We start from the raw sequence: 15686 nt of genomic DNA, 5'->3' as shown, positions 1-15686 counted from the left end.
CTGGGGACAGACACAAAAACAACGGAAACTAAGAACCTGCAGCCTGCGAAAAGGAGACCCCAAACACAGTAGGCTAAGCAAAATGAGAAGACAGAGAAACACACAGCAGATGAAGAAGCAGGGCAAAAACCCACCAGACCTAACAAATGAAGAGGAAATAGGCAATCTACCTGAAAAAGAATTCAGAATAATGATAGTAAAGATGATCCAAGATCTTGGAAATAGAACGGAGAAAATACAAGAAATGTTTAACAAGGACCTAGAAGAAATAAAGAGCAAAGAAATAGTGATGAACAACACAGTAAATGAAATAAAAAATTCTCTAGAAGGGATCAATAGCAGAATAACTGAGGCAGAAGAACGGATAAGTAACCTGGAAGATAAAATAGTGGAAATAACTACTGCAGAGTGGAATAAAGAAAAAATAATGAAAAGAATTGAGGACAGTCTCAGAGACCTCTGGGACAACATTAAACACACCAACATTCAAATTATAGGGGTCCCAGAAGAAGAAGAGAAAAAGAAAGGGACTGAGAAAATATTTGAAGAGATTATAGTTGAAAACTTCCCTAATATGGGAAAGGACATAGTTAATCAAGTCCAGGAAGCACAGAGAGTCCCATACAGAAAAAATCCAAGGAGAAACATGCCAAGACACATATTAATCAAACTATCAAAAATTAAATACAAAGAACAAATATTAAAAGCAGCAAGGGAAAAACAACAAATAACACATAAGGGAATCCCCATAAGGTTAACAGCTGATCTTTGAGCAGAAACTCTGCAAGCCAGAAGGGAGTGGCAGGATATACTTAAAGCCATGAAGGAGAAAAACCTACAACCAAGATTACTCTACCCAGCAAGGATCTCATTCAGATTTGAGGGAGAAATTAAAAGCTTTACAAACAAGCAAAAGCTAAGAGAATTCAGCACCACCAAACCAGCTTTACAACAAATGGTAAAGGAACTTCTCTAGGCAGGAAACACAAGAGAAGGAAAAGACCTACAATAATAAACCCAAAACAATTAAGAAAATGGTAATAGGAACATACATATCGATAACTACCTTAAACGTAAATGGATTAAATGCTCCAACCAAAAGACATAGACTGGCTGAATGGATACAAAAACAAGACCCATATATATGCTGTCTACAAGAGACCCACTTCAGATGTAGGGACACATACAGACTGAAAGTGAGGGGATGGAAAAAGATATTCCATGCAAATGGAAATCAAAAGAAAGCTGGAGTAGCAATTCTCATATCAGACAAAATAGACTTTAAAACAAAGGCTATTAGAAGAGACAAAGAAGGACCTACATAACGATCAAGGGATCAATCCAAGAAGAAGATATTACAATTGTAAATATTTATGCACCTAACACAGGAGCACCTCAATACATAAGGAAAATACTAACAGCCAAAAAAGGGGAAATTGACAGTAACACAATCATAGCAGGGAACTTTAACACCCCACTTTCACCAATGCACAGATCATCCAAAATGAAAATAAATAAGGAAACACAAGCTTTAAATGATACATTAAACAAGATGGACTTAATTGATATTTATAGGACATTCCATCCAAAAACAACAGAATACACATTCTTCTCAAGTGCTCATGGAACATTCTACAGGATAGATCATATCTTGGGTCACAAATCAAGCCTTGGTAAATTTAAGAAAATTGAAATTGTATCAAGTATCTTTTCCAACCACAACGCTATGAGACTAGATATCAATTACAGGAAAAAATTTGTAAGAAATACAAACACATGGAGGCTAAACAACACACTACTTAGTAACCAAGAGATCACTGAAGAAATCAAAGAGGAAATCAAAAAATACCTAGAAACAAATGACAATGAAAACACAATGACCCAAAACCTATGGGATGCAGCAAAAGCAGTTCTAAGAGGGAAGTTCATAGCAATACAATCCTATCTTAAGAAACAGGAAACATCTCAAATAAACAACCTAACTTTGCACCTAAAGCAATTAGAGAAAGAAGAACAAAAAAACCCCAAAGTTAGCAGAAGGAAAGAAATCATAAAGATCAGATCAGAAATAAATGAAAAAGAAATGAAGGAAACGATAGCAAAGATCAATAAAACTAAAAGCTGGCTCTTTGAGACGATAAACAAAATTGATAAACCATTAGCCAGGCTCATCAAGAAAAGAAAGGAGAAGACTCAAATCAATAGAATTAGAAATGAAAAAGGAGAAGTAACAACTGACACTGCAGAAATACAAACGATCATGAGAGATTACTACAAGCAACTCTATGCCAATAAAATGGACAACCTGGAAGAAATGGACAAATTCCTAGAAAGGCACAACCTTCCGAGACTGAACCAGGAAGAAATAGAAAATATGAACAGACCAATCACAAGCACTGAAATTGAAAGTGTGATTAAAAATCTTCCAACAAACAAAAGTCCAGGACCAGAAGGCTTCACAGGCGAATTCTATCAAACATTTAGAGAAGAGCTAACACCTATCCTTCTCAAACTCTTCCAAAATATTGCAGAGGGAGGAACACTCCCTAACTCATTCTACGAGGCCACCATCACCCTGATACCAAAACCAGACAAAGATGTCACAAAGAAAGAAAACTACAGGCCAATATCACTGATGAACATAGATGCAAAAATCCTCAACAAAATACTAGCAAACAGAATCCAACAGCACGTTAAAAGGATCATACACCATGATCAAGTGGGGTTTATTCCAGGAATGCAAGGATTCTTCAATATATGCAAATCAATCAACGTGATACACCATATTAACAAATTGAAGGAGAAAAACCATATGATCCTCTCAATAGATGCAGAGAAAGCTTTCGACAAAATTCAACACCCATTTATGATAAAAGCCCTGCAGAAAGTAGGCATAGAGGGAAATTTCCTCAACACAATGAAGGCCATATATGACAAACCCACAGCCAACATCGTCCTCAATGGTGAATAACAGAAACCATTTCCACTAAGATCAGGAACAAGACAAGATTGCCCACTCTCACCACTATTATTCAACATAGTTTTGGAAGTTTTAGCCACAGCAATCAGAGAAGAAAAAGAAATAAAAGGAATACAAATTGGAAAAGAAGAAGTAAAGCTGTCACTGTTTGCAGATTACATGATACTATACATAGAGAATCCTAAAGATGCTACCAGAAAACTACTAGAGCTAATCAATGAATTTGGTAAAGTAGCAGGATACAAAATTAATGCACAGAAATCTCTTGCATTCCTATACACTAATGATGAAAAATCTGAAAGTGAAATTAAGAAAACACTCCCATTTACCATTGCAACAAAAAGAATAAAATATCTAGAATAAACCTACCTACAGAGACAAAAGACCTGTATGCAGAAAATGATAAGACACTGATGAAAGAAATTAAAGATGATACAAAGAGATGGAGAGATATACCATGTTCCTGGACTGGAAGAATCAACATTGTGAAAATGACTCGACTACCCAAAGCAATCTACCGATTCAATGCAATCCCTATCAAACTACCAATGGCATTTTTCACAGAACTAGAACAAAAAATTTCACAATTTGTATGGAAACACAAAAGACCCCGAATAGCCAAAGCAATCTTGAGAAAGAAAAATGGAGCTGGAGGAATCAGTCTCCCTGGCTTCAGACTATACTACAAAGCTACAGTAATAAGACAGTATGGTACTGGCACAAAAACAGAAATACAGATCAATGGAAAAGGATAGAAAGTCCAGAGATAAACCCACGCACATATAGTCACCTTATCTTTGATAAAGGAGGCAGGAATATTCAGTGGAGAAAAACAAATACCATATGCTAACACATATATATGGAATCTAAAAAAAAAAAAAAGGAAAAGAAAATAAATGGTCAGAAGAACCTAGGGGCAAGACGGGAATAAAGATGCAGACCTACTAGAGAATGGACTTGAGGATATGGGGAGGGGGAAGGGTAAGCTGAGACAAAGTGAGAGAGTGGCATGGACATATATACACTATCAAATGTAAAATAGATAGCTAGTGGGAAGCAGCCACATAGCAGAGGGAGATCAGCTCAGTGCTTTGTGACCACCTAGAGGGGTGGGATAGGGAGGGTGGGAGGGAGGGAGGGAGATGCAAGAGGGAAGAGATATGGGGACATATGTATATGTATAACTGATTCACTTTGTTATAAAGCATAAACTAACACACCATTGTAAAGCAATTATACTCTAATAAAGATGTTTTAAAAAAATGCCTATTAAGTTGATTTCTAGAAAGTAAATTACTTTAGTACATTTCACCAAAATCCTTTTTGGTTTCAGTTAAACACTATCACAACTTTCCATCAATTCTCATGTAAACTGTCCAGACTTCCCAAATTACCTGGTCACATGTAAAATTCCTGGACAATTAATTAGATTCAGAATCTCAGATTCCTCTCACCTATGGCATATCTCTAATCTCAGGCTTGATTCAGTAATGCAATCTCTTATTCTATCATCTCTGTATAGATAAATGTAACTCTCAGTTAATTATACAAAGAATAATTTCTAGATTCCATGTATTTTTAGAATAATCAATTGCTCCTACGTATGTAACTCTTCTTTAAGGCACAACAGTAGAATTTAGGCCTCCAAGCAAATTTTGCAAAATGCTACCCCTGGAATTTGTCAACTTAGAAATGTTTTTGTTCCTGAACCCTTAAAAGCTTGAGGCTGAGTTTCGGCTTTGGTGACAAAGCTTAAAATGACAAGGTCATTTGTAGGATTACAGCAAATTAACATAAACTCTCTAACAGCAGGGGCTAAGTATATTCATGTTGAATACAGTTCAATATAGTCAAGCCCATCATTAGTGGTTGAAGTGATGGAATTTTGATCAGGTAAGTCATGGTAATCTTGTGGAATGATTAGTGCTGGAAGCCAGGGGCTCTAATGTTTACTTCTGACTTTGTCTCTTTGCCTCATAGGAGGAGGCAACTTAATCTGTCTAAATGTAATCATCTGTCAAATGAGCTTAATAATACTGCCCTGGCTTAGAAGGCGTATTATAGAGTTATGACAAAAATGAAAGTGCTCTGCCCTTCACAACAGCCAGGACACGGAAATAACCTAAATGTCCATCGACAGATGAATGGATAAAGAAGATGTGGTATATACATACAATGGAATACTACTCACATAAAAAAGAACAAAATAATGCCATTTGTAGCAACATGGATGCAACTAGAGATTATCATACTAAGTGAAGCTAGTCAGAAAGAGAAAGACAAATACCATATGATATCACCTATATGTGGAACCTAAAATATGACACAAATGAACCTATCTATGAATCAGACAGAATCACGGACATAGAGAACAGACTGGTGGTTGCCAAGGGGGGAGGGAGTGTGAGGGAGGGATGGAGGGGGAGGTTGGGGTTAGCAGATGTAAGCTTTTATATACAGAATGGATAAACAACAAGGTCCTACTGTATAGCACAGAGAACTATATTCAATACCCCATGATAAACCATAATGGAAAGGAATATTAAAAAAAAAGAATGTATATATGTGTATAACTGAATCACTTTGCTATACAGCAGAACATAACATTGTAAATCAACTACACTTCAATAAAAAAAAACTGAGAAAAAATAAAATACATGAGAACATTTTAAAACAATGAAAGTGTCCTGCACATATAAGTATTCTTGGATGGAGTGACAGTAGAATGTTTCTAACATATGATTCAGAGAATGCAATGTTATACTAGGTAACTGGACTGTTATTAATATTTTACTACTATTATTAATAATATTATTAATAAAAAATAGACAAATCCAATTAACATTTTGCTACCTCAGGTTAATAAACACTAACTGAGCATCTTAAGAAAATGGAGATTATTTATATATAAGTATTACATCAGAAAGTATTATTCTGAGATATTTGCCATATAACCAGAAAACAAAATTAAAACAATGGTTTATTATAATACTAACAACATATAATTAGTATTGTAACGCTAAGATTATAGTATATACCATATTAACATGCTCTAAGTTAATTTAATAGTAGCACACATTAAAAATTTAAAACACTATTTGAAAAGAGTATGAGAATGTCATTGATTTCTGCAGGTACGTGCAGGCAGTGGCTGGTGGACTGGTTGAATCCTGTTTTGGATCTGACTTTTATTAATTTAAGTCATTGGCATGAATGCCTAGAGAACCAAGGCTTTCCAATTAGCTTATACCTGGAGAGTTATGTGGTTCTCAGGGTTTGAGTTTTAGCTTCACCGTGTATGGCTGTAGGTAAGTCAACCTTTTGGAACTTGTGTTTTTCTCATTTTTAAAATAGGATAAATAAATCCTGCTCTGTCTCGTCTCAAACAGACAGTTGTTGTGACAATCAAATAAGATTATGGATGTGAAATCTGTTGGGAACTATAAATTACTGTATGAATGTAACTTTGGGTAACACGTTGCCTTGACTAATTTCTGAGCAGAAAAACTATTGCTATTATTTTCTCTTGATGTCAAGGTGTTTTACTTTTGCTAACTCATCCACTTTTGTTTTCCCTGGTAATGTCCAGATACCCCTCAAAGTTACTGAAACTTCAACCCCCCAGAAGTTGTCCCACATAGACAACGTGATCGCTACCCACTGATGAGAGAAGCCTTCCCACTCTCAAGTACACTCAGTCTTACACAGCCACATAGGAGACCCCCAGAGACGGTGCTCTCCCGTCTTCCTCGCTCTTGCCCAGGGGCACGGGTGGCTCCTCGTTGATCACACTTCTCAGCTCCCGGAGAAGCTGTTTCAAGTCCCTCGTTGGATCTTCCTTTGTGTTAGGTTTCGTAGAGTGCTGAATTAAAACAATTTACAAGACAAGGACACTTTGTTTTTTTCAGATTCGAATGCCATTTCCTATTATAAAATTAATTCAACTGGTAAACAGAAATTATGGAGGAGAAAGAAGAGGAAATAAAAAACCTGTAATCTTACTCCTCAGGGATAATCAATAATATTCAATCAATAATCCACACAGTGCTATATCTAATCTATAAATGTGTGTATACCTATTTATACATATATGTAAACACAGGATCAAACTATAAACATCTATTTTTAAATCTTTTTTTATTTTTTAACTTTAACAATGTGGTATGTACATCTTACCATGCCATTAAATATTTACAACTACCTCCAGGCAAAATAATTCCAATACTTTTGTTAAGGGCTGAACTAATTTTATAAAGCTACAGAACTTTACAAATAAGGAACTCTCTAGCGATGAGTCAATCTACTCCCAACACTTTACTGATGAGGAAAGAGACATCCAGTATTTTCAAACTGTGTTAGTTGGAGAATAATATAAAAAAGATTTTCAAATAGATAGTATTCCTCAATGAATATTTATAATATAAGAAAAAGTACAGAGGTTCCCAATTGGCACAAAAAGAGAGGAAACCTAACGATAGTCAGAAGTTGCCCTGGTGAGCAGGTGGACTTAGTTGGAGGATGTTCATGGCTAGAGAGGCATCAGGCATCATCAAGCTATTTTAGCCAGAAGTGTCTGTCCCAAGGCAGAGTTACACCTGCCACACGGATTGGCTGCTGAAGGAGGAACACTGCAAAATTTTTGTTCTTTGGGCATTACTTTTCTAGGGTCCACATCAACCAAGTGTTGATGTTACTGGTATAACCCTCACATTCCCCTCCCCTTCCTACCACCACTGATAAACCACGTAAAATATCCAGCTGAAGATGTCAAGAGTTCTAACTGAATGTGTGGTAATTATGCTCTTTCCAGTTTACTGATGGTCACCTTACCTAGAAATTACCATGATGAGTTCAGAATTTCATAAATTAGACTCCATTAAATTATGAAATTTGATTTCATTAATTTAAAATATATGAAGATGTGAACCATTTTTAATAGACTTTATTTTTTAGAGCAGTTTTAGGTTCACAGCAAACATGAGTATTAGGTACAGAGATTTCCCATATACCCGCTGATCGCACACATGCTGAACAAGTTTCTTAATCATAAATAAAAGCATTTGTCTCTAAGCAGATCCAATTTCACCAAAAACTGGCTTTGTTCCTGCCCTAGCCCTGGTGGACATCATATCTAATGTGGAATAAAACTTCAAAAACCTTATCCTATTGCAATATTCAGTCATTTTAGTTCTAACCTTGAAATCTCAATATAACACCTGGACCTTCATATCTTCTGCCCATTAGAAAGTTTATTTAATAAGCTTTGTCATTAAAAATTTTAAGCCCTTGACATTTATTATAACTTATCAGTATAATATCGTACAAACATGTAAATATGCTTCCTTCCCCACCCCCAGGATCATGACACTCATGTTCTTTGAGAGTAACTGGTGCTTTACAAAACATACAAGGTTGAAAAGTATTCAATTAACATTAACATTTACTTAACAATTAATCATAATCAGCCCTATGATATTCTCTTATTGTGATTTCATCCTAATACTCTTTAAAACTTTTAAAATTTGTGTTGTTCCTCCAATTAAAATATAAGTTTCATAGAGGCAAGGACTGGTTCGACCATCTCCGTCTTTATACACTGCATTTCAAATAACCCATACTTTGCTTGTATATAAAATCACAAAAATATAAAGTTGGAAGGGTCTTTAATATCATTTAATTCTAGTCCAATCTCCAGTCAGAAGTGATGATGAATTTTCTCTACGGCATCCCAGCAATATACTTATCTGGCATTTACTTGATCACCAAAAACCAAGGAAGGCAGTTTAATTTTCATATAGCTTTAATCCTTTGCAAGAAAGGCTTAAAGTGAATCTCCTCCATACAGCTTCCATCCCTGGTCATAGTTTTATCGCCCAGTGTTATGAGGGAACAATCTAACATGATAACCTTTTAGAAATGGATACTTATTTTATCATGCCAACCTCCCCTCCCCCACCTATACTTTCTAACACACTCCCCAGGCTAGATCTTCTCAATTCATCTACTCTTTTAAGTAGCATGGGCTCACGATTTCTCACCACTTTGGTTGTGCTTCTTTTTGACAGACTCTGGTTTATCAATGATTCTCTTAATTCAAGGAGAATCTGACCAGAGCACAAGGGAGGAGAACTGTCTCCTTCCTTGATCTGGGCACTATCCTTAAAACCTTTTTTGGCTGCAGCATAATACTGCTGACTCAGACTGAGCAGGCAGTCAGCTGAGGCTCCCCAGGTCTTTTCCACACGTTATTGATAATACACATCTTCCATGTCCTGTACTTTGCATTTCTGTGTATTTCGTACCAAGTTCAAGACTATATCTATCCCAGTCAAACTTTCTCTCATAGATGTGGCTCATCATTTCAACTGTCAAGATAAATTAATAGAGGCACCATTTATCAAATGTTTACCATGTACCAAGTACTCAATATATTATCTCATTTAAACTTTAATCTTCAAACCACCCAATAAGGTAGAAGTCATCACTTCCATTTTAGAAATGAGAAAACTGAGGCACAGAGAGGTTAAACAACTTGCTCAAAATCACACAAGGGGTAAATGGCACAACTGGGATAAAAAATCATCTGCTTGTCTTCAAAGTCCATGATCTGTCCAATGTGATACACTGACTAATTCTCACTGGATATATTCATTAGGAAATTTTATCAGTATGTAATGAGCTGTCCAAATTTAGGATCATAAAATCACAAAATTGTAGAATATGGACAAGTATTAAATCATATAGTTGAACACGTGAGCTCACCATACTTACAGTCTGGTTATTACTACAAGTAATTCACAAATCACATGAAGGCAACTACTCTACAAACTCAGAGGCATTAAACAAGAATTGATTTATCAGTCAAATGTACCCTGGGAATCTTTAAAACTACTAAAGAGATAGTAACACAAATGCCAGTACCACTTCCTAACCCATTCTGGAGGTGATAGGGAATAGAGAGGCAGTGTGGTACCAGTGGAAGACAGCACAGGCTTTTAAATCATGGCCACTACCATTCTCTGGCTATGCGATGTGGAACAAGTTACCTTTCACACTCCAACAGACTTTGCAGGATATCTGTTATGTGCCAGACACTCTGTTAGGAACTAATGTAAAATGACAAATAAGACTGGTCCTTGCTTGCAGAGACCATACAGATTAATATGGGAGGCAAATGCATAAACAGATCATTTCATTATAACAAGGGAAATGCTTCTTTTAATCTCCACCTCCTAATCTGTAAAAATGAGGAAAATAACTCTTACTTTATAAGGATGGCATAAGGAATGAGAAGCACTTAATATATACATAGGAAGTATTCAGTAAAGGCTGGTTTCCACTTCCTTCTCCCCTTAGCATAAAAACACATGAAGTATTTTATATGCTTCATATTTACTGATCTAGAATGACCAGAAAGGTAATAAGACTTAAAGTATTAAAATGTGTTAGGACTAGGATAGAGCCACTAAGAAGATGTCACCAGGGTTAACTGTGCATTCTAGTTACTTATGCTCTCCTTGATATAAGTAGAGACATTATCTTTCTTTTCTTTTTTCTTCACTCCCTTCCTTTATAAACCAATATCCTATTGTTAGACAGTTGTATTATTTCCATTTTTTGCTATCATAAATAATGCTTCAGTGAATATCTTCATGCATTTACCTTTGTGCCTATCTCTGATTATTTTATCAAGATCAATTTCTAGAGATGATATTACTGAATCAAAGGGCATTTTAGGACTTCTGATAACTATTATCTAGAAAAGTCATAACAGTCCAATCTAATATATAAGGAGCTTAGAAGTCACCACTTCTTTCCTCACAACAAGAAAAAAACTTAACAAACTGATAATCATCAACTCTCCTTAGATCCACTGGAGAACTGAGGACACAGGCCAAACTGCTGCTCTCAAAACTGGAGGCAAATATACAGAATTATAGCTTACTGGAGCAGAAGTCCAGGAGCAGAGATCCTCCACTGAAGCCAGTAAAGGGTAGAAAAACTTAAATTGATGAATTGCTAGAGGCTCAGTGTGAACAAGCTTAAGAATTAAAAACTCCAAGTTAGGGCCACCACATTTTTGTAAGCTTTACCTCCAGGAGCCCCATCAGGTTCTCAGAATGGAGACTGGAGAAAAATCCCCTTGTGTTTCCCGACAGGAGTAAGGCAAAAGTAACTATCTTGAAATATGCTCAGAGCCTTCTGTTCTTCTTAACAAATCCAGCCCTCAAGGGACATTTGATATCAAACCAGAGGTGAAACATCTTGGGTTTTACTAGAGCTTGACCAACCTGGGGGAAGGGAAATACCCAACTCAACTCCCCCTAGCCTTCTTGTCTTACCTAAAGATGACAGTGGTGGTGGGGTAACAAAACTGAGAACTTGGGAGAGTCCCACCCAAGTGGCATAGGCTCACTAAAAGACAGACCTAATAATAGGGCTATACAGTGTTCCACACACACACACCTCACCATGACATCAATAAGCCTTCTGTATAATAATGAGAGTACAACATAAAGAACTGCATGTCAAAGGCCTTAAGAGAAAGTCTCTAGGGAAACCCAAAGACAAGAGGGGAAACAAAAACAAGGACGCCTGAGAAAATTTTAGCCTCTGACACCTACAGCTACAGCAAGCAGTAAACACAGCCCAACTCCTGGCGAAAAAACACAAAACCACACACTAAAGGTCTGTTTATCTCAGTTCTTTTTATCCAGTACATCATGTCCAGCCTTCAACAAAAAAGTACAAGGCATACTAAAAGACAAAAAAACACAGTTTGAAGAGACAGAGCAAGCATCAGAACCAGACTCAAATATGGCAGATATTTTAGAATTATCAGACTAGGAATTTAAAATAACTATGATTAATATACTAAAAGTTCTAATGGAAAAAGTAGATGACTTGTAAGAACAGATGGGTAATGTAAGCAGAAAGATTAAAATTCTGAGATAGAATCAGAAGGAAATGCTAGAAAGAAAAAACATTGTAAAGAAATGAAAAAGGCCTTTGTTGGACTTATCAGTAGGCTGGACATGCCCAATAAAAGAAACAATGAGCTTCAAGATATGTCAATGGAAACTTCTAAAGCTGAAATACAAAGAGAAAAAAGCATGAAAAAGATAGAATAGAACAGAAAATAGAACTGTGGGACAACTATAAAGGTGTAACATCCATAATGGGGACACCAGAAGGAGAAGAAAGAGAGAAAGAAACAGGAGAAATATTTGAAGTGATAATAGTTGAGAATTTTCCAAGATTACTGACAGATTCCAAGCCACAGATCCAGGAAGCTAAGAGAACACGCCAAGCAGTATAAACACACACACAAAAATCTATGCATAAGTATATTATATTCGAACTGCAGAAAATCAAAAAAAAGAAAGATTTTAAAGAAGCCAGAAGAAAAAAACACCTTACCTATAGAGTAGCAAGGATAAAAATTACATCAGACTTCTCTTCAAACCATGTATGCACGCGAAAAGAGAGCTGAGTGAAATATTTAAAGTATTGAGAGAAAAACACCTACCAACCTAGAATTATGAACCCTGCAAAATTATCCTTCAAAAGTAAAGGAGAAATAACAACTTTCTCAAACAAAAATTGAGGAAATTTGTTGCCAGTAGACTTGCTTTGCAAGAAATGTTAAAAGTTCTTTAGAGAGAAGGAAAATTATAAGGTCAGAAACCCAGATCTACATAAAGAAAGGAAGAGCATTAAAGGAGGAATAAGTGAAAGTAAAATACAAAACTTTTTCTTAATTGCTCTAACAGCAGTTTGTTCAAACAATAATAGCAATAATGTATTCAGTTAGGTACATACATCATATATATTAATAAAATATATAATATAATATATATTATGATATGTATTATTAATATATGCTTGTGCATAAGTGAAATGAATGACAACAAAGATACAAGGGGCAGGAGAGAGGAATTAGTACTATTTTGTTGTTAGAAGGTACTTGCACTACCCATGACACAGTATAATGTTATATGAAAGTGAACCTGGATTAACTGTAAATGTATATTGCAAACTCTAGGACAACCACTAAAAAAAGCAGAAAAAAACCCATAATTGATGTGCAAAAGGAGAGAAAAATAAAATCTTACAAAATGCTCAATTTAAAAAAAAAAAGCAGGAAAAGAGTGAAAGACAAAAATAGGGAAGAAAACAAAGGCAATGACAAAAAACAGTAACAAATATGATACATATTAATCCAGCTATATAAATAATCACTTTAAATGTTAATGGTCTAAATATACCAATTAAAAAACAGAGATTGTCAGCGTGCATCAAAAAAATAAGACCCAAATATTTATTGTCTACAATAAACCCACTTCAAATATAAAAGCACATATAGATTAAGAGTAAAGAGATGATGGACTTCCCTGGTGGTGCACTGGTTAAGAATCCACCTGCCAATGCAGGGGACACAGGTTCGAGCCCTGGTCTGGGAAGATCCCACATGCAGCGGAGAAACTAAGCCTGTGCACCACAACTACTGAGCCTGCGCTCTAGAGCCCTCAAGCCATAACTACTGAGCCCACGTGCCACAACTACTGAAGCCCATGTGCCAAGAGCCCGTGCTCTGCAGCAAGAGAAGCCACCGCAATGAGAAGCCCACGCGCTGCAACAAAGAGTAGCCACCGCTCGCCGCAACTAGAGAAAGCCTGCATGCAGCAATGAAGACCCAATGCAGCCAAAAATAAAAAATAAATAATAATTTTTAAAAAAGTAAAGAGATGAAGAAAGTTACACCATGCTAACACTAATTTTAAAATATCGGGGGACTTCTCTGGCGGTCCAGTAATTGGGACTTCACCTTCCAGTGCAGGGGCTGTGGGTTCGATCCCTGGTCAGGGAGCTAAGATCTCACATGCCTTGCGGTCAAAAACCAAAAAAACATAAAAAACAAGCAATATTGTAACAAATTCAATAAAGACTTTAAAAATGGTCCTCATTAAAAAAAAAGTTGGAGTAGTATTAATTTCAGACAGAGCAGACTTTAGAGCAAGGAAAACGATCAGGGATAAAGAAGGGCATTACATAATGATAAACAGGTCAATTTTCTTAGTAGGTATAACAATCCTTAATGTGTATGCACTTAACAGTGGAACATCAAAATATGTGAGGCAAAACCTGACAGAACTGCATGGAGAAATAGATGAATTCACAATTAGTTGGAGACTTTAATAACCTTCTTTCAAAAATGGAAACATTCAGCAGGCAGAAATTCAGTAAGGATATAGTTGAACTTAACAACACCATCAACCAACTGGATATAATTGATACCTAAAGACTAATTCATCTAAAAACAGCAGAATACATATTCTTCTCAAATTTACATGGAACATTCACCAAGATATGAATTTGGGGCCATAAAACATACCTTAACAATTATTAAAGAATAAAAATCATACAATGTCTACTCTAGGAACACAATAGAATTGAACTTGAAATCAGTAACAGAAGGACAGCTGGAAAATCCCAAAATAATTGAAGATTAAACAGCACAGTCCTAAATAACACATGTGTCAGATATATCAAGAAAAATTTTAAAATAGTTTGAATGAAATGAAAATGAAAATAAACTTACCAGTGTGTGATATAGCAAAAGTGGGGATTAGAGGGAAATTTATAGCACTGAATGCACATATTAGAAAAAAAGAAAGATCTAAAGCCAATAATCTAAGCTTCTTTGGGAATTTAGGAAAAAATAAGAGCAAATTAGATCCAAAGCAAGCAAAGAAAATACAAATAAAATTTAAAGCTGAAATCAATGGAATTAAAAACAGGAAACCAATAGAGATAATCAATGACCCAAAAGCAGGTTCTTAAACCTGCTTTTTATTAAAGATCAATAAAATTAGTAAGTCTCTAGCCAGGCTAACTAAGAAAAAAAGAGAGGATACAAAAATTTCTATCAGAAAGAGGTGACATCATCACAGATCCCATGGACATTAAAAGCATAATAAAGGAATATTATGAACAACTCTGTACCCACAAATTTGATAACCTAGATGAAATGGACCAATTCCTTGAAAGACATAATCTGTCAGAATTTATATAAGAAGAAATAGACAATCTGAATAGGCCTATTTCTATTAAAGAAATTAAATCAATAATTAATAACCTTTCAAAACAGAAAGCACCAGGCCTAAATGGGTTTACTGCTGAACTCTAACAAACATTTAAGGAAAAGATTATACCAACTCTCGACAATCTCTTACAGAAAATAGATGTAGACAATATTTCCTAAGTCATTCTATGAGACCAGCATTACCCTGATACCAAAACCAAAAACACTAGAAGAAAAGAAAACTATAGACTAATATCTCTCATGAACATAGATATAAAAATATTCAACAAAATATTACTAAGTATAATACAACAATCTATTTTAAGAGCTACATCCCACAATCAAGTGGGAATTATCCCAGTTATATAAAGCTAGTTCAACATTCAAAAATCAATTAATATAATCTATCACCATCAACAGGCTAAAGAGGAAAAATCACATGATTAAATTAATAGATGCAGAAAATGCATCTGACAAAACCCAACATCCACCCATGATAAAAACTCTCAGCAAAAGGCCATTTACAACCAACCCACAGCCAACATAATACTCAACAGTGAAAAGCTGAATGCCTTCCCACTGAATTCAGTAACAAGACAAGGATGTCCGCTCTTGCTGCTT

General features: G+C 35.6%; 2 protein-coding genes across 10 annotated transcripts in view; one reads left to right on the top strand and one right to left on the bottom strand.

The window, feature by feature from the left end:
* The window catches only part of SHROOM3 (shroom family member 3), a 533396-nt gene that overhangs the window by 125697 nt on the left and 392013 nt on the right, over positions 1-15686 (top strand). The window lies entirely within an intron of this gene.
* Positions 1-15686, bottom strand: part of CCDC158 (coiled-coil domain containing 158) — a 102616-nt gene that overhangs the window by 18861 nt on the left and 68069 nt on the right. For 8 of the 9 annotated variants that reach the window (XM_082389323.1, XM_082389330.1, XM_082389325.1 and 5 more), the window contains one exon: positions 6685-6842. The exons of the other annotated variant lie outside the window; for it this stretch is intronic. In XM_082389323.1, the coding sequence (XP_082245449.1) occupies positions 6685-6842 (158 nt within the window). The remainder of the gene's footprint in view (positions 1-6684; positions 6843-15686) is intronic. 9 annotated transcript variants of the gene reach the window in all.

The sequence above is a fragment of the Balaenoptera borealis genome (assembly GCF_965194805.1).
Source record: "Balaenoptera borealis genome assembly, chromosome: 4".
Classification (NCBI taxonomy): domain Eukaryota; kingdom Metazoa; phylum Chordata; class Mammalia; order Artiodactyla; family Balaenopteridae; genus Balaenoptera; species Balaenoptera borealis.
Note: the sequence above shows the minus strand (reverse complement) of the source record. Positions and strands in the feature narration are given on the sequence as shown.